Source organism: Lactuca sativa, chromosome 2, assembly GCF_002870075.4.
Source record: "Lactuca sativa cultivar Salinas chromosome 2, Lsat_Salinas_v11, whole genome shotgun sequence".
NCBI classification, from domain to species: domain Eukaryota; kingdom Viridiplantae; phylum Streptophyta; class Magnoliopsida; order Asterales; family Asteraceae; genus Lactuca; species Lactuca sativa.
Genome location: NC_056624.2, coordinates 200,749,774 through 200,768,800, shown reverse-complemented (window position 1 = coordinate 200,768,800; position 19,027 = coordinate 200,749,774). Strand labels below are relative to the sequence as shown.

The following is a 19,027-nucleotide window of genomic DNA, read 5'->3' as shown; positions in this document are numbered from 1 at the left end:
GGGTTGAGTTTTTCAACCCGCCAACACGCCAACCCGCCAACCTGTCAACCCGTTTATTAAACGGGTCATATATGGGTTTCTCAAAAAATAAACGGGTTGACTCGCCAACCCGTTTATATTTTTAATTAAAAAGATATATATTTTTTATTTTTAAGTGTATTTATGTATCAAGTATTAATATTTAATAAGTATTATCTATGTTTGTATTAACTTTTTATTTGAACATGTTTCTACGAATGTTTTTGATTTTCATTTGGATCTTTAAGACTTAAGTAGTTAACTGTCTAAAATTTGGATATATTTGCATCAACCATCAAAATTTTATTTATGTTTAATTGTCAATTTTATTTATGGAATCTGACCCACGAACCCGCCAACCTGTGATCCCGTATAAATAAACGGGTTGGTGGGTCATATATGGGTTTATGTTCCAAACCCGCCAACCCGTGACCTGTATATTTAAATGGGTCGTGTTTGGGTTGTCATATTTTGACCCGCCAACCCGCGACACGCCAACCCGAACACGACACGATTGCCAGGCCTAGGTCCCTAGATGGTTAGATGTTCCAGATCTAAAGAGTTGTATAGTTTTGAATTCATGCATGGGGGTTTTGACCATATTTCTTCCATTTTTTACCTAGATGAGAGAGTGACATGCATGTCCATAAAGTTTGGATTCTATGAGCCTTTAGAGTCCCTAAAAGCTTTATGGAAAGTTGGAGTTGAAGGCTTAATGGATTAAGGACTCAATCTATTGAGTTGTTCTCAAGTAGTAGCCACAATGTGGAATGAAGGGTGCCACAGTGTGGCAATGAGGGAACCGTCGACTGTTTTGTTTGGAGTGAGCCATGAAATAGCCATGAACTGGCCACGACATGGAGGTCAATCGATGATGATTTTGGCCGTTGACTATGACTGTTGACTTTTGGTCAATTGGCTAGTTTTGGAAGGTGAACTAAGAGTATACCTTGTGTGGTTTATTAGGAGGTGTATAGCACCCATTCATTTGATTATGTGAGTTGATAATTATTGACTACGTATACGAAGTGAGTCTTTTGAAAATCATATAAAAGACCAAGATTTGGCTCCTGACAATTATATGAAAGACCCAGATGTGGCTCCTAGCAAATATATAAAAGACCAGGATTTGGCTACTCACAATTGTATGTAAGACTTGGGTCTAGCCTTGATATTTGTATGTAGGATGCTAATTGTCTTTATGATGCTTGCATGTAAGACCAAGATGTATCTCTTGATACTTGTATGTAAGATCAAAGTTTGGCGCCCAATGTTGTAAGGAAAGACCATGATTTGGCTCATGGTTAATAGTAATAGTAAGACTATGGATTAGCTTATAACATTCCCTATCCCATATATGACATGTGGTATTTTAGGGAACTCACTAAGTTTTGTGCTTAAGGTTTTGTGGTTTAAATATTTCGAGGTACTTCCAGTTCTAAAGGCCCAACTTGATTGCACAACATCCCCTGATGGCTTTTCCGTGCTGATTATTACTGTTTTACTCTGATGTTTGAGAGATATATTTTATTATAATTGGTTTTGAAACAAATGTTTGTATGAATTTGATGGTTTAAATATTAAAACTTTTATTAATATTTTTGGGACGTTACATTATTTGTTTTGCAATGACAATAAATAAAAGCCAAGGATAATCACATTCGAAGGTGGTGTTGTTTTTTAGACAACCAATATTCACGCATGGACAGTTGTTGTTGGAAAATTGGTGTTAACCAATTCATAAAAATGAGTTTTTTTTTCCCATTTTTTAACATGTCCAAAATGAATTTATATGAATGATAAATTAGTCCTTAAAGTAATGGTGTTGGAAGAAGTAAATAAAAGAGTTTAATGGTTGAGAGAAAGAAAAGAAAAGTTTAGTGCACCTTTCATGCAAATATCTTTCCTTTGTAACTAAAATTGTAATTAATATTACAATTTAATTACATATTAACACACATTAATTTTGTGATTAATAGAGGTGTTTAAATGAGAGGTTATAGAATGTGTAGTGTAAATAATACTACTATACAACCATTTGAGGACTAGAATATGTAAAAAAACTCTCTTCTTCCCCATTACATATTCTTAGTTTTCTTGCTGAATTAAAGATAAAATCCAGACATAATAAGAGTTTGGGTGGTCTAGAAGAACCACTTCTAGTTGTTGTTTCATGGGAAACAAACATCCGATAACGGACGAATTTGTTTTAAAGACAATGTGTTAAACACATGTCTCAACTTTTCCTATTTCTTATTTGTTTTCGTAAATTTCCGTAATATTATTCTTACGGTTGTATGTTGCATTGTCAATAGTTAAAAATATTAATTTTATATAAAGATGGTAAACTTACAAATACGACATATAATGTTGTGATCAAGAAAGTATTTGAAAAATTATGATTCATAAAATAAGTGTCAATATTTCAATAGTTATTTTTTTATTATATAGTAAGTTATTTATTTATTAATCATTTTACTTGTATATATTTAACACGTTTAAATTAAATGATGTTTAATGTTTATAATATTATATTGTCATTAGTTTATAAGTGCCTATATTTTTATTTTATTTGTGTGTGTTTTCTTTTCTCTCTTTTTATATATATATATATATATATATATATATATATATATATATATATATATATATATATATATATATATATATATATATATATATATATATATACCATTTTATATTAAAAAAATTATATAATAGAAAGGTCTCAAATCTATTATATATATAATAATTATAACGGTTTAAATGTTTTATTGGTTAATTATTATGTTAGTGTATAGTTAAAATTACATTAAAATTCTGGCAATATTTGAAACCGATTCATTTTTCTTGAGAATTTTTTTTAATAGAACTTTCTATTGTAAGTGATTTATTAGTTGTTTGATATGATTCTTATTAGATCTGTTAATGATGAGTTTGATTCGATCAAATATATATCATTTGATATCACAGTTAGAAACCTTTGATTGGATCATATAGTCTCTAATATCTCTTATTATGTCTACTATGAAGTTGAATCTAATTCAATGGGACATAGTAGATTTAACTCAACTATACATCACTTTTCCTGTTTTTTTTAACAGCCAAGTATTTTTGAACACAAATAGGGATGTTTATTTCTAAATCACTATTTTTTTCACTTCGTTTAAAAATATTTGTTGTTGTTTTGAAACATTAGTTAGTTTACTACTAAAATATCTCTTTATTAAAAAATTCATGTTTTTTAGAATTTCCTAAAAAAAAGATATTGCAAATTTAATCGAACGTTCAAAATGAAAATCATAATAATATTAAAAAAAAAAAAAAAAAAAAAAAAGCACGTAAGGAGATGGGCATGAAAAAAGATCCCCAACTAACAAGCATGAAAGCATAGCGTACAAGTAGATGAAGCGACTGATGTGGAAATTCTCAACTCAAGATTTCATTGTTTAAGATTATGTTGTGTGCGACTATTCGGTGCTGCCGGCCCCCTTCCTCCCTCCCCCCTCTTCCCCCCACCCCACCCCACAACATACATACACACACACACAAAAGAGCAGCATATACCTATAAAGAATCTCTCCTCCCTCTATAAACACGATATACTCTTCTCTCTCTCCTATTCAATTCCAACTGCTTTTCAAAAATTTCTTCTCATCTCCTTCACCTAATTCCCAATTTTAGTCTCAAACGCACGGAGCCAACGATCAAAATTGAAAAAGATGGTAGTGGGCATGATGAAATGGAGGCCATGGCCACCGCTTTCATCCAAGAAATTTGAAACCAAGATTATCATCCGTCATCTCCAAGGTTTGCCTGAGAATACTGCAACCACCAACGATGGTTCTCAAGATCTTTCAAGATTGGCTGTTGAAGTTAAGTGGAAAGGGTCAAATAAGTCCAACAATCCGCTTAGTTTTAAGCGAAGAAGTGTGAGGAGGAATGTTACGAAGAAAGGGTCTTTGAAGGATGATGGGGTTATCGAATGGAACGAAGAATTTGTTACTGTTTGCAATTTCTTGGGTTTGAAAGATGGGGGTTTTCATCAGTGGGAAGTTGCATTCACGGTGTTCGATGTAAGTCCTCATCCAATTAACATAATCATATATTTTGTCTGGTTTTAATTTATTATATTATTCTTTCTAATGATAATTCTCTTGCGTTTTTGTTCTATTCCAATAATTTATCCTAACTTTTTCCTTCCTGACCTAAATTTACAAGTTTTAATCGAATTGAGATTTTCATCAATCAAGCCTAATCGAAACCGATCAACTTATCTTTTTTAGGAAGAATCTTGGATAAATTCGTAAATTCTTCATTTAACTTTTGTTTAGTTTTGACTTTATATGAACATCAGAGTGGTTTTCCTCTGGGACTATTCATGTAGCAGTGAATTTGAAGATGTGTTTTGACTTTATTGGGATGGTTTTTCATAGATGTCAATTTCAATAAATATAATTTCCAATTTTTTTTTTCCTCCTGATTAAGTTTCCTATACATTCAACTAATAATTATATCTGATTAACAGATCAGTTTCTTTAGCTAAAAGCCATATGCTAGATCAATAATAACTGCATATACCAGCATATGTCCCATGTTTTCCCCCCAAAAGGGCCTCGATTTACAGGAAAAAATAATCATAAATATTAACAAATATTAAAATATAGAAGATAATAAAGACCTCGAGTTTAATTATCTGATATTACCGGTATTATATGATCACTTGATCATCTCCATTAGTCAGGATAGAGACTGATACGCGTATTCCTCTTAGTGGTTCGTTTTGGTTAAAGAAGAAAAAAGTTATACTTTGAGCATTCTGATATTGAACATGTGTCAATAAAAGTGGGTAGCCTTTTAAGTATTTTACCAATTGTAGGCTATGGTTGGCATTTAATTATTCATATCCATCTTTTAACGTGCCCTTCCTACAGAGTCACATGAACAAGGATGACGAAGAACTTATCTTTAAATTAAATCAAGAAGGAATTATAATTCTATTTCTTAATATCTTTTTACTTTTCCTACCAAAGTTGACTTAGTAAGCAACCTGCCCCAAATAACTTTACTATATTTCTCTACAGAAAGAAGCTTCCTCTTGTCTTCAACCGTATACAAACGATCAGCAAATTAATACACTGATATGATGATATCTTTATTGCGTATGCATATTGATCTTAGTTTGACTTTTTTTTTAACAGCAAGTAGATCATAGTTTGACTTTGATTTATTCTATTAGCTAATTAGCTTGTTTCTCCTCTTGTCATCAGGACTTAAATCAAGAACCAAAAAAGGGATACTCTTCAATTGCAACTGGATTGTTAGATCTTGTGGAGTTTTCTTCTTCGGCTGAGCAAAATGAGATCGATATAAGCATTCCACTTTCAATGGGTAGTGGCATAACAGAGGCTGCTGGACCTATACTTCATGTAAGGGCCCGTTTCTTTCTTTTTCCCATTAACTTTTGTCTGTATAAAGTGTATTCTAGAATCTAGATTAATCATGTTTTAAATAAATCAGGGAATTACATTACACCATTGCTTACACCAAAATAAATGATTAAAACGGCGTGTTATATTTATTTCTTGCAAAGAGTGTTTCCTCTCTCACCTATTAACCATTTTTATTTTTTAATATCAAAAAGAATATGTTAGGTATATTCCTTTCTATAACTTAATAAATTATTCGCATGTAACAACTATTGTATTATTAAAAGAACCATATTTTAAATTTGTATACGACCAAAGTACTAAATTTATAAATAAGTTTGAAACATAAAAGTTTATGACATAAAAGAATATCAATTTAATTTATAATATAACATCACAACTAACAAATTTTTACATATAGAATATGATTATACAAATAATAGATAAAATTACGTACATTCAGAGTTGATCATTGGTTGTGTATTTAGTCTTTGTTGATTGAATTTTCAGGTATCTCTGAGCCTACAAGAGCTGAGGATTGCACACGAGAATACAGAACAAGCACAAAGATCCATTATACCTCTTCCATCGACACCTCTTAATGGAGAACTCTCAACTACAGAGAAAGAGAAAGACGAGCCCACGGGCCTGAAAGTTAAAATCTTCAGGGCGATATCATCAGCTAATCGGGCTAAAAAACCATGTCACGAAGAAGAGGGTAGTAGCGATGGAAAAAGCTCAGGTACAAGTTACGATGCAGATTACCCGTTTGACACCGATTCACTTGAAGGAGATGAAGTTGACTCTGAAGAAGTCAAAGATGCCGAATCCACTGCTCGTAAGTCTTTCAGTTACGGAACCCTAGCCTATGCAAATCACGCTGGAGGAGGCTTATCTTACTTCAACTCAAGCTCTAGTGAAGATGAAGACTGGATATACTACCGAAACTATAAAGAAAAATCCGAGTATCCAACTGAATCCATCATCGATCCTTTAGAAAAAGAAACCCCCCCGAAACGAAGCATCATCTTCCCATGGAGGAAACGAAAGTTGAGTTTCCGGTCACCGAAAATCAAAGGGGAGCCACTTTTGAAGAAAGATTCCGGGGAAGAAGGCGGTGATGACATCGACTTTGATCGCCGGATGTTGAGTTCTTCAGATGAGTCAAGTTATGGAGTCAAAAAGTCAAACGAAGACCGTTCCTCAATCTCTGAATTTGGAGATGATAATTTTGCAGTCGGGAAATGGGAGAAGAAAGAGGTCGTGTCCAGAGACGGACACATGAAACTTGAGACGCAAGTTTTCTTCGCGTCCATTGATCAAAGAAGCGAAAGAGCAGCGGGTGAAAGCGCGTGTACGGCTTTAGTCGCGGTTATAGCCGATTGGTTCCAAAATAACCCGAATGAAATGCCGATTAAGTCCCAATTGGATAGTTTGATTCGAGACGGGTCGTTAGAGTGGAGGAATCTTTGCGGGAATGAAGTTTATCGGGCCCGGTTTCCGGATAAACATTTTGACCTTGACACTGTTCTCCAAGCCAAGATCCGAAATCTTTCTGTAAACCCGGAGAAGTCGTTTATCGGGTTTTTTCAACTTGAAGAAGGGGAAGGTGATCTTCACTTTCTTGATGGGGCTATGTCGTTTGATGGCATATGGGATGAAATAAGTAACATTGATGGCATGAACATGAACATGAACATGAACCCGTTGGTGTATATCGTGAGCTGGAATGACCACTTTTTTGTGTTGAAAGTTGAGCATGATGCGTATTATGTTATTGACACGTTGGGGGAGAGGCTTTATGAGGGGTGCGATCAGGCGTATGTATTGAAGTTTGATAAAGATACGGTGATTGAGAGAGTAGTAGTACAAGTTGATGCTCAAAAGTCAAATGAGAAGACAGAAGGAGAAAAGGTCGATGAATGTGAAAGTAAAAGTAGCGAAGAAACTTCAAGTGTGGAGAAGAGCGAAAAAGAGTTTGTGTGCAAAGGGAAAGAGTCGTGTAAGGAGTATATAAAGAGCTTTTTGGCTGCAATTCCCATAAGGGAATTGCAAACGGATCTCAAGAAGGGGTTGATGGCGTCATCAACACCTCTTGTACATCATAGGCTGCAAATCGAGTTTCATCACACTCAGTGTTTGGTTGAAGCAAAGACAGAGACAATGGCGATTACAGTATGAAATAACAAAGATTAACTTTTTGTTAATTGTTTTTGTAGGTTAACACTTTTGGCCTAAATATAATTGTATGTGTTTTTAAAGGAACGGGTTGAAAAGTAAAATTCTCGTTCTTGTGTTTATTTTGGTAGGCGTTTTTGTACGAGTGAAAGTCTGTAACATGGTTGTGAGACTTTTGCGGTTGTTCACGTCTTGGATGGAATGGAAATTATAAATGTAAATGTTTAATACGTATAAATCTCTCAAATTTTTGGTTCATGTGTTTTATTCTCTACAAAGTACAACTAGAACATGCTAACATTTTATTTTTAACACGTTGAAATATGATTGTATAAGAATATAACAGTGTTATATAAGAAATCAAATATCTTCCTATAATATTTGTCATATTTAATAAAATTAATTAAATTTTATTATACTTGTCATTAGAAAAAAATGATTGAAGAATATATATATAGGAATAAAATTCATGAGGATATTTACATAATTACATATATTGGGTTGTAAAACCTTTAAAAACATTAAAAACTCTTGCCCTATGGATATAATGCACCAATTACACATAACTTTAAAAGCAAACAATTCAAATGAATTTTGAATAAAAAAGCAAAATAAATTAGTGTTTAGAACAATGAAAGAAACAAAAATAATGAATAGAATTTAGAAGTGACAAAGAAAAAAGCATACAATATTCAAACATTTTGTCATGAACTGATAATGACAACACACGCAACATAGGAACCATTTCAGCAGCAAACAGGGCATCTGATAAGCCCATTCTCGTTACATTCAGTACACTTTTCCGGCAATCCTTGTTCACCGGAATCCACCTTCCTGCTACCGCTGCAATTACAACACACCACAAACCGAACTCCAGCACACCCTTCGCATGGCCCTTCCGACGTCTTTAGCGGTATTTCAGCCAGTAGTGGCCGGAACTTCCCTTGCTCGTGCAACCGTAAAACCTCCTCTGCTCCTCCGATGTACCTACCGTTTATAAACAGCCTCGGCGGTGCTACTTTTCGGCCCAGAATCCGCCATAGTTCATCTCTGAAATCCAAGTGCATGGATAGATCTCGTTCTTGGTATAAAACCCTAAAACTTTCTAGTAAAAATCGGATACTGGAGCAATCTTCGAATGTCTTTCTGATGCTTCTGAATCCTGTTGTGTACAGAATCACTGAATTTTTTCCTCCAGGCGGACAGATTTTCTCGAAATCCGAAAGGGGATTTGCGATTTCATCTAATTTCAGCGACTTCAATGGCGGCTCTGTCTCTGGTTCTTGATCTAAATAGTCTTCGATGTTCTGTAAAACTCTATTTCTCCTCTCTGCTTCTTGTGCTTTAAACTCCAAAACCGCCTGCTCAAAAGCAGCTAAAAGATTCGGGTCGAAAAGTGTGCCGGAATCTAAATCCGGTGGCCGGAAAGACGAGATGTCAATCTCCGACAAAGGTTTAGCAGCAAGAATCTTGGAATTCGCATGGACCAGTTTATGATCAGTAACCAGGGCACCAACGGGTCGAACATTCTCTTTGTCCTCAACAACACTATCCGTATCGGATCCATCGTCATCTTGAAGATCCTTCATGAGCTCCGATACATCAATGATTTCATGTTCTTGGACTGAAACACTGCTCTTTTTTTCAATCTGCTGTCCTTCTTCAGGAACCGAAAGGGATTCACATTTACTGCTCGGTTTCGGAAAGAAATTATCGATAAGCCCATCGGCTGCATTAACATGAAGAATTCGATCAGGTTTCAGGTACCCGATTGTTTTGATCGTCTTCAACTTCTTCAAGAGCTTCCCCTTTACACCCTTCATTTTCTTTTCTTCAACTTACAGAAACTGTATCTACCAAGAAGATTTATTCCTTAAAGGATCAATGAATGAGATAAAAATGGGGATTTAGATGGGGTTGGAAGTGAAGACTGAAGACTGTTTGCTTGTTTTATCTTCTTAACGGCTAGAAAGATTATGGGGGCGTAGTTTTAAATTTTGTTTTGATAGGGTATGGGGAGATCCACTATTAGCTGGAGTGGAGATGGTTTTGGGCCGTCAGATGAAGCTGATTAGACACGTGTAGGATGATGAGTGGTAGAGTAGTGTAAATGCTTTACGGTGGTAGACAACGGTCGAGCCGGAATACTGGCCTACTGCAACTTTTGCTTGAGTACTGATGATCATCATCTAAACAATCTTTTGCCAAAAAATAAACATTTTTTAATTTACAAATGATTGCTATTTAGGTTAGAAATATTTATTTGATTTAATATATTTTAATAAGATTTTTTAATTAAGAATGAAATTTCTTGTGTTAGAAAAAAGAACTAACTTTGGTTAAGCAAAGTAATAAAAGATGTTGAAGAAAGTTAGGACGAAGATCTATAGTTATCGACTAACTAGAATTCACCTATGCTAACTGCCATAATGTATGAAAATATAGCTAAGCTGAAGTTTATTCAGGAGACCATACCAAAGATAGAGCAAATAAAGAATATTTGAAAGTTGTCTAAATTTAACAAAAAGGACTATATTAATATGGGTAAATACACAAATTTATTATATTTTGGTTATTTTTGTGAGTTGACTATATTCTATTTTCGTCAATAAATATATCTGACAACTTTTTCTTTGTTAAGTTCAACATAACCAATTAGGTTGGTTGAAGTGACTTCGACATCTTATTTGGCAACTTCGACGAACATGGGGCCGATGCCTCAACACGTCGAACACTCGAACTTGACTCAACGACTTGGTGACCGATGAGAGAAAGTTATTTTTTTACCCATTAACTCAAATTCCATTTTTCAGAAATACATTCTTTTAAAAAAAAACCCACCAAATTTCAAAATATAACCGTCATTTTTTTTTTCAAAATTTTAAATTTTTAACCTTAATCTTAAACTATAAATACCATCATTTTTATTCATTCTTCAGCCAATCAAATTTTCTTAATTCAATTCTCCAAACTTTCTTATTTTCATCTTCTTCAAAACTCCATCGCTAATGGCTCGTGTGGTTTATGTTTGGTCCCCTGAAAAAGAGATCTCGTTGGTTCGTCCATGAGTTGATGTTACATAAGACCCAATCCACATTAACCTCCTTACAACAACCTTTTGGAGGAGAGTCACCGGAAAATACAACCTCGAAGCTCCGGTCCCTCGAGGTAATGAAGAAATCTACTCCAAATGGAGGCACACAAATGCTCTTACAACTCAGCTTAATAGTTTCATTGGGTGATGCATGAAGCTGAAAATGTTGAAAATGAAAATATTTTGCTAGATAATGCTCATTAAGTTTACCGTGTTGAAAGTAATAAAGATTTTCGGCTTGTTGGTTTTGGCAAATTGTAATGCAGTCCCCAAATTTTTCTCAAATTTAAACTTGTTGTCTTTTAATTGAAGTTTTTTTTTTTTTTTTTTTTCCAAATGTGTTACATTTTCTAAATTTAAAAGTATTAGTTTAATTTCAAGTGTGTTATATTTTTTAAGTTTAAGTGTGTATTATTTTAATTTCAGATGTGATTTGTTTTTTTAATGTAAGTGTGTTTGTGTGTGTTTGAAGTTAATGAAATTTTAACTTTAAAAAAATAGTATGTTTGAAATGTTTATTTTTTAAATTAATTAATTTAAAAAAAAGTATCATGACAAGTATAACAACCTGTGCTATATAAATGACAAAAATTTTAAAGAGTGAAAAATTTACATTGACTGTGATAAGTATAGTATCACCCTCACTGACTTTAAAGAAGGTTAAAATTGTTAAGATATGAAATTGCCAATGGCTTAATTGGAATTCTTAGTGTCAATGGTTAAGTATAAATTTTTTTGATAAAACAACTAAATTTTGAAGAAAAAAAATCTTTTTGAACCACTTTTTATGTGTAACAACTAATAACACGTCATAATAATCGACATTAAAAAAAAAAAAGCAAACCATTGTTTTTGTTTTTAGTGTAAAATGTTTTTTGAACCATTCATAAATCATTTATGTATTCAAAACTATATTTTTCTATTTTTAATTTTATTAAAAATAAAAAACTTTTTTTGAATATCAATGAAAGTCCAAACAAAGGAAGACACATGAATATTTAGCAGTAGTGGTATAAAAAAAATCGATCAAATATAATAACATAGACCTGATAAACAGGTTTGTATCGGGTCAGGTCGGATGGAAACATTAATTAAGTTGAAAATGGGCACGGACACACATACACATTTAATAAATGGGTTGTCATATTATAAAACGTGCATCTAAGTGTTTATTGTCTTTAATACCTTACACACATTTTATAAATTACAATATTTAAACATTTCAAATAAAAATTATTGTGCTATAAAAAAGTAAATACACGGTATAAAAATGAGAAACCATTTAATATAATTTACATTCAAACAAATATATTCATTGGTTTTATGTTATTTGATATCTTTAATCTAACTAAATAAATAGAATTTGTACCAAAAAAACATTTTATACTGATAACGAAATTTTAAATAAAATATGATTATGGTTGTGAGATATAAACCAAAAAATATGATATATATAATTATAATTTTCTCCTTAAATTAACTAATATTATTTGATTGTATTATATTTATTTTGTATTAAAACAATAGATGTAAACTATATAAAGAAAATTATCACGTTACGAATTTAATTATAGTTGTGAGATAAAACCAAAAAACCTTGTCATTGTTCACCTAAACACTTTATTCATTTTATAACTCAATTACACTACGCCCTATGTGTTAGATTTATTAACTTATTCTATATATGCGGAAGCTTTCAAGACCATATCTTAAACTCGAATCTGGATAAAAGAAAATAGTGAAGGAGATTGTGTACCTGCTTCCATTGAAGCTTTTGGATCTGAAGAACAAGCTTGGTTTTCCAGTTGATCTCAAGACAACTCTAAGAACCCTTTGCACTCAAGAAAAAACGAATTTCTGAATTAATTTCATCCCCTTTGATTTGCTCCTCATCACATATATTTATAGATGGAGATAAACCCTAATGTAAGAGATGGAAGGGATCTTGAGGATCTTGAGTCAAACCGGGAACTCAAACCATAAATGGTAAGTGAATATCGGTCCATCAACAATCTTATACACTTGCCATAATATTTGGATTTAAATGATAACAATATATATGTTCATTTATAGAATGGTCCCATGATTTTGTAACACTATGCCCTACTCCCATCATTAAACAAGCTTTCTACTTTTCTTTTCATATAAAATTGTATCTATTTGAAACATATGTAGTTATCTACTACACAAACAAAAAAATAAAAAATGTTTACCGGTTATCTCATGATTCATGAACGAGGGAGTGGAGACGAGAATGGAGATGGCAAAGGATGCCGGTGATTGGGTATGTTTTTTGGACTATTATACTTTAAATTGCATTGGATGTGTTTTTTACAAGTTTGGACTAAATTTTTAGAAGTGGGCTTTTGTATTGGGTTATAGTTTTTTGGACTATTATATGTTAAGTTGCGTTGGGAAGCTTTTTACAAGTTTGGAGTAAATTTTGATGCATCATATTGCTTTATTGGTGGATTTATACTACATTTTTTAGTTGCATAATAATATAAAAAAAATATATATGTATTATTCTTCTACGGGCCCAAAACACTACACAGGTCCCTCCTTGAGTCCAAAGGGATGACAAGCGGGGCCTAAAATGGATAAAAAACAATATATTTCTACTAGCTAAAAACCGGACATTTTGAATGAAAAAAATGATTTTGGACTAGTTTAACTAAAACCGGTTCCAAGGAGGCTACATGTATAGATTCTCAAACTAGTACTAAATAAATGGTTTGGTTTTAAACAGTCGGTCTTTATCAAATTGGTTTTTTCCTAAACCAGTTTTTTTGTACACCTACTACCCATCATTCCATCAAGGACAAATGGACTCGGACATCTCGGTTATCCGGTGCGATTAAAACTTATTATAAACAGAGATGAACATTGTACAGAATCTAAATGACTAATAAAAGTAAAAAGAAAAAAAAATGAAAACATCGAATTATACTAAGATTTACTTGCAGATTGCATTTGTGCATAAATCAGTCAACTCTGTTGAACTGGTAGTGCAATCACCGAGTTCCGACACACAGGACAAGTAGGATGAGTCTTCAACCACATATCTATACACTTGACATGAAAAAAATGGCGACATTCAGGCAACACCCGTACGACTTCTGCCGGTTCATAATCGGCCAAGCAGATAGAGCAGCCGAAATCCTTGGCATGATCAGTAGTGGTGCCACTTTTGTGAGCTACACCAGTAGCCTCGGAGTCGGAGTAAACAAATGTTGGGAAAGTTACAAGGACATCGTCATCAAGACCTGGAGAGATTCTTATGAGGTGGTGGTTGTGCGTATCATCGTTGGTGGTGCTAATTGGTGTTGGTGATTGAGAGCGCCTGCACATGTAAATAGTATATCCAAATGTGACTAGCAGGAGAAAGCAGAAGACGAATCCGGCCATGAATATGTAGTCGCCGGTTCCAGCGGCTTTGCTGCTGTTGGCAGTGTACGGTGGTTCTACGGCGTACATATTGTGTGTGAGAGAGCTTGGGGGAACTGATAGAGAAATGAGGATATATATATATATATATATATATATATATATATATATATATATATATATATATATATATATATATATATATATATATATATATATATATATATATATATATATATATATAACCCTTTGAACATAATTATACAATTATTTAATAAGTTGGAAGTGGACAAGTGGTCTTTTGCTTGGGCTGCAAACAAATCGAATGGTTAGCAGAAACGTTCATTAAACAATGAAAGTAAATAAATATACGTAATTCAAATGGGATAATTTTTTATTTGATGCATATTAAAGTTACAGAGTTAATTTGCGAGCATCTTATAAAAAAGTCTCAATAAATTATATGATATATATGTAGTACTTCGAACTTCAGTTTTACTAGATTTTCAAGATTTCTGTTTTTAATTTATATAATTTGTCAATCATGTAATAATTAAAATTTAAAAAGTAATATATAGTTAGTTATTTCAGTTTTTTTTTCTTTCTAATTTTGAATTTTAATTGAAGCTGCTCCAAAATGTAGCTTCTCATCAACGATCCAATTATATAGGAAAATCGACTTCTGTCCCATTCTTGGTCATATAAGGCTTACGGAATTAAATGTATATTTTTAAATATAATTGCATAATTAAAAACCATCACAAATACGTAAGGGGTTACGACTTAGCATACCAATTTAAATAAAGAATGACCAAAGTTTAAAATATCATCAGGTTTGTAAACAATAGAATTTGTAGTGACAGAGAAAGTTCGTGGAAAAAATAATTAGTATCTATCGAGGTTAATTACCTGTCACAAAGTCAAGCTATTCCCATCGTTATATCCGTTGGAAATTGCAACAGAAATTTGGACGCAAATTTTTTATACCTATATTAGAAACTCTCTAAAACACTTTTCACTTCAATTAAAAAAAAACCCCTCATCGACTACCAATCAACAAGTTAAAGATGAAGTAACGATGTTCGTTGATATAAAAAAAAATTGAAAAAGCTCTAGAGAATCTAAAAGTGAATAAATTTTGAACTATAAGCTTAACTTGTACATATATACTGAATTAATTTGCTCATACATCAATCAGTCAACTCCTTCCGACACATTGGACAAGTAGGATGAGCCTTCAACCACGTATCTATACACTTGACATGAAATAAATGGCCGCATTCCGGTAACAACCTGACGACATCTTTAGATTTATAATCCGCCAAACAAATAGAGCAACCGGAGGTGCTGGCATCGGTGGCTGTGTCACAGCTGTCAGTAGCACCCTTGTGAGGAATCGTCACCTCGGAGTAAAGAAACGTGGGGAAAGTCACGAGGACATCGTCATCAAGGCCACGAGAGAAGCTTATGAGATGGTGGCTGTCAGCCACGTCGAAGGTGGTACTGGTGGCACCGAAAGAGATGATGGGTGGTGGTGGTGACCGAGGGCGCTTGCAGATGTTAGAAGCGTAAGTGATAGTTATTAGAAGGAGGATGATGCAGAAGAACGCAACAACGAATATGTAGGCGTCACCTCCGGGGGGTTTGCCGGTGTGTGGTGGTGCTACGTCGTCCACTGTGGTGCTCATGTTGCGTGCGATAAGGTTGGGAAGTTGTTAACTAATGTTGTTTATATGAGAAACTTTGAAGAAAACTGAGAATTTGTTTATATTCTTAATTTACTTTAAGGGTAAGTAACCATATAATTTAATTGAGTTATTATAATATTTAGTTTTTATATTCATATTTATATAGAATTAAAGATACTATGCTGCTCACGTTTTGCGGGGAGAGAAGTTCTAGTGAAGAAGATGATAAATCACCACTCTTACGCATACCTTTTATTTGGTGAAGTAGGTGGGTATTATATTAAACAATGCCAACTTATGCCATATATATATATATATATATATATATATATATATATATATATATATATATATATATATATATATATATATATATATAGAGAGAGAGAGAGAGAGAGAGAGAGAGAGAGAGAGAGAGAGAGAGAGAGAGAGAGAGAGAGAAAGCTAGGTTCAAATGTTTTTAACAAATATTGTGTGCCTAAATGCACCAATGAGAATTCAAGAAATAATAAACAATTAAATAAATCATTTAAGGGTATTTTGGACATTTTGTACTTTTTAATTAAGGAAATCATTTAATTGAATCTTGCAATTAAGAAAATAAAATAAGGAAACAAATCACGTATGCATTTCTTCCAGTCATTTATCTCTGTAACCCTAATTTGTTTTCACGTCTCTAGTTCTTCAATATGCACACAGAGCAATCGACTTCCACTCAATCGACGAGACATGAATCGAACACCAAGAAATAGCTTATCGGTGGTAAGTTTCTTCCCTATTCTCATCTCTATCTCTAGCTAATATCTCTAGCTAACAGGGCTAAATGATAATCTTTTTTTTTTCCTTTTCCTCTCAATGAATGTTTGTATAACACCATGAAGAAGTCCTTTTTGAATTCTCATAAAAAGCTCTTTTTTTCTTTGTTTTTTCTACCGAGAAATCAATTCATACAAAACCAATTAAACTATGTTTTTTTCCTTTGTTTACGTAAAGATAGAGAAAATAAGAAAAAAAATAATGATTGTTCTTTTTTTCTTTTGTTTGACATTTTAAGGAAACAAAAACTGGAAAGCGATTTTGGGGTTTTTAATGGATTTTCAAAATTAATGGATGCATCTTCTTTTTTGAATTTACCTATTGTGCATTACTTAAGTTCTTAGGATTTCATTCTTCCACTAACATCAGGTAAGTTCAATTTTATTGATTACATGATTGTCATTTTTATTGATTGCTTTCTGATTCTTATTACTAATTGAATTTTGATTCTTCTTGCTAATTGATTGTCTAGTATTTTGCTTATAGGTGGTTAATTTTTGTTATTGGAGTTTTTGACCCGTAATTGAATTTTATAAAATGTAAAAAATTTATGTGTACCTTCCTGGTTCTTGGTGATATGGAAAAGAAAAAAAAAACATGAAAAACGATAGTATATTCTAGCAGAATGTATTCTGCCAAAATGTAAAAGATGTTAATATGTGTAGTTATGTTATTTTGTCGTTTTCATTTTATAAAAAAAACATGTTTTAAATTTATGGGCAGTACAGAGATCGTGTTTCAGACGACAGAGCAAATCCAACAGGTCAGACAGAGGTTGTTGACCGCTCAAAGCCGACAAAAGAATTATGCAGACAGACGTCGGTCCGAGCTTGAGTTTCAGGTCGACGACCTTGTACTCCTGAAGGTCTCTCCTTGGAAAGGAGTGATTCAATTCAGGAAGAGGGGCAAGTTGGGGCCCCGATATATTGGTCCTTTCCGAGTAATCGCGAGGGTAGGCCGGGTAGCCTATCGTTTGGATTTGCCAGCAGAGTTGGGGCAAATTCACGACACTTTTCATGTGTCGCAGCTGAGGAAGTGTATAGCCGATGAGTCGGCAGTGGTTCCATTAGAGGATATTCAGGTGGACGCGAGCCTGAATTATGCTGAGAGACCAGTGGCCATCAGAGATCGGAAAATAAAGGTTCTGAGGAACAAGGAGGTACCCCTGGTTTTGGTTCAGTGGCAGCATCGGAAGGGGTCCGAGATGACCTGGGAGTCGGAGCATGAGATGCGTGAGCAGCATCCGGAGTTATTTGCAGAGCGAGACTTCGAGGGCGAAGTCTAGTTCTAGTGGGGGAGAATTGTAACATCCCGGATTCCCAGGTATTATTTATTCATATATCTTTGGTGTTTTGTGAGGGGACTCGGCGAGTTGGAGCTCAAACTCGCCGAGTAGAATCGCGGTTTTGGACGCGGGTTCGCTCCTGGACTCGGCGAGTCCGCGCTGTTTAATGAAACCCTAATTTCCCGGTCCTGAGCCCTATTTAAAGGACCTTATGGCCCTTCATTGCGGCTACCTTCGACCTTGAGAGCACCAGGCAGCTGAGAGTTCTTGTGAGTGAGATAAGAGGCCATTATTCACCAATTTTGTGTGTGTTTGCAAGAAAGGAAGAGGAAGGTCAAGCTAGGAGAGTTGGGGAGCTTGGATCTACTTCCATTTCGACAGAAGAAGCTACTTGAGGTATCATTCAGAGCATATTCTCGTGTTATTGTTGTTATGGCCAAATCTAGGGTTTCTTCATGCCTTGTTTGCCTTGTATTTGGAGTGTGAGAGGTCCCTTGGGGAAATGGTACCTAGATCTGGACCTTAGTGGGTCCAGAGAGTCCCAAATGCCCTGCTTTATGCCTTTCCTTTTGAGTTGGGGACTTAGGTTACCATTTTAGATGTCATTTCATCAAAAGAAGCCTTGTAGGCGTTGCATGGTAGCGAAGGTGGTAACTTTACGTGATGAATGTGCTTGGGAGGGCTAGATCTATGAGTTGTTGGAGCGGATCTGACCTCAGAAGCGAGATTGAGTTGATGCATGGCATAGACTCGCCGAGTCCGAAGAACAGGCTCGGCGAGTAGCATGAAGATTGTCCTTAACCACTCAGCGAGTGGTCTTGCCGAGTTAAGGGTTGACTCAGTGAGTCAGGGAGAGTTAGAGAGGGTTGACAGGTGGACTGAGTCGAGCTGGAACTCGCCGAGTTGTCCTTGAGACTCGGCGAGTTGAGTCGTGGTGGCCCCGCGATTCATGCCAGGTGGAACTCGTCGAGTTAGGGGTGTACTCGACGTGTCAGGAGAGGATCCTAGGGAGTCAGTGAACACGTATAGACTCGCCGAGTCCGGCCAAAGTTGACCAGTGTTGACTTGATAGGGGTAGTCAACCTTAGTGGTAAAAGTGTTAATTAGAGATATATGATGTTATAGGAGGATT

At 34.3% G+C, this 19,027-nt stretch overlaps 4 protein-coding genes across 4 annotated transcripts; 1 reads left to right on the top strand and 3 right to left on the bottom strand.

Annotated features, from left to right (window-relative positions):
- Positions 1–3,570: 3,570 nt before the first annotated feature.
- On the top strand, positions 3,571–7,883 carry LOC111916306 (uncharacterized). The gene is made up of 3 exons (XM_023911946.3): positions 3,571–4,094; positions 5,289–5,447; positions 5,958–7,883. Exons 1-3 carry the CDS (start codon positions 3,741–3,743, stop codon positions 7,626–7,628), a joined length of 2,184 nt encoding a protein of 727 aa, XP_023767714.1. The 5' UTR covers positions 3,571–3,740; the 3' UTR covers positions 7,629–7,883.
- A 309-nt stretch (positions 7,884–8,192) lies between these two features.
- LOC111916305 (uncharacterized) lies at positions 8,193–9,888 on the bottom strand. Its single transcript, XM_023911945.3, has one exon. It carries the CDS (start codon positions 9,446–9,448, stop codon positions 8,372–8,374), a length of 1,077 nt encoding a protein of 358 aa, XP_023767713.1. The 5' UTR covers positions 9,449–9,888; the 3' UTR covers positions 8,193–8,371.
- A 3,819-nt stretch (positions 9,889–13,707) lies between these two features.
- LOC111916444 (RING-H2 finger protein ATL70-like) lies at positions 13,708–14,196 on the bottom strand. The gene has a single exon (XM_023912123.1). It carries the CDS (start codon positions 14,194–14,196, stop codon positions 13,708–13,710), a length of 489 nt encoding a protein of 162 aa, XP_023767891.1.
- A 1,027-nt stretch (positions 14,197–15,223) lies between these two features.
- LOC111916221 (RING-H2 finger protein ATL70) lies at positions 15,224–15,978 on the bottom strand. The gene has a single exon (XM_023911840.3). It carries the CDS (start codon positions 15,792–15,794, stop codon positions 15,297–15,299), a length of 498 nt encoding a protein of 165 aa, XP_023767608.1. The 5' UTR covers positions 15,795–15,978; the 3' UTR covers positions 15,224–15,296.
- Between the last annotated feature and the right edge of the window lie 3,049 nt (positions 15,979–19,027).

What these genes read in the sequence shown, in the direction of transcription:
- LOC111916306 (XM_023911946.3), top strand. Translation starts at nt 3,741, where the DNA reads ATGGTAGTGGGCATGATGAAATGGAGGCCATGGCCACCGCTTTCATCC. An exon ending in TTGCATTCACGGTGTTCGAT is followed by an intron (nt 4,095 to 5,288) that starts GTAAGTCCTCAT and finishes TCTTGTCATCAG; the next exon opens with GACTTAAATCAAGAACCAAA. An exon ending in CTGCTGGACCTATACTTCAT is followed by an intron (nt 5,448 to 5,957) that starts GTAAGGGCCCGT and finishes TTGAATTTTCAG; the next exon opens with GTATCTCTGAGCCTACAAGA.
- LOC111916305 (XM_023911945.3), bottom strand. Translation starts at nt 9,448, where the DNA reads ATGAAGGGTGTAAAGGGGAAGCTCTTGAAGAAGTTGAAGACGATCAAA.
- LOC111916444 (XM_023912123.1), bottom strand. Translation starts at nt 14,196, where the DNA reads ATGTACGCCGTAGAACCACCGTACACTGCCAACAGCAGCAAAGCCGCT.
- LOC111916221 (XM_023911840.3), bottom strand. Translation starts at nt 15,794, where the DNA reads ATGAGCACCACAGTGGACGACGTAGCACCACCACACACCGGCAAACCC.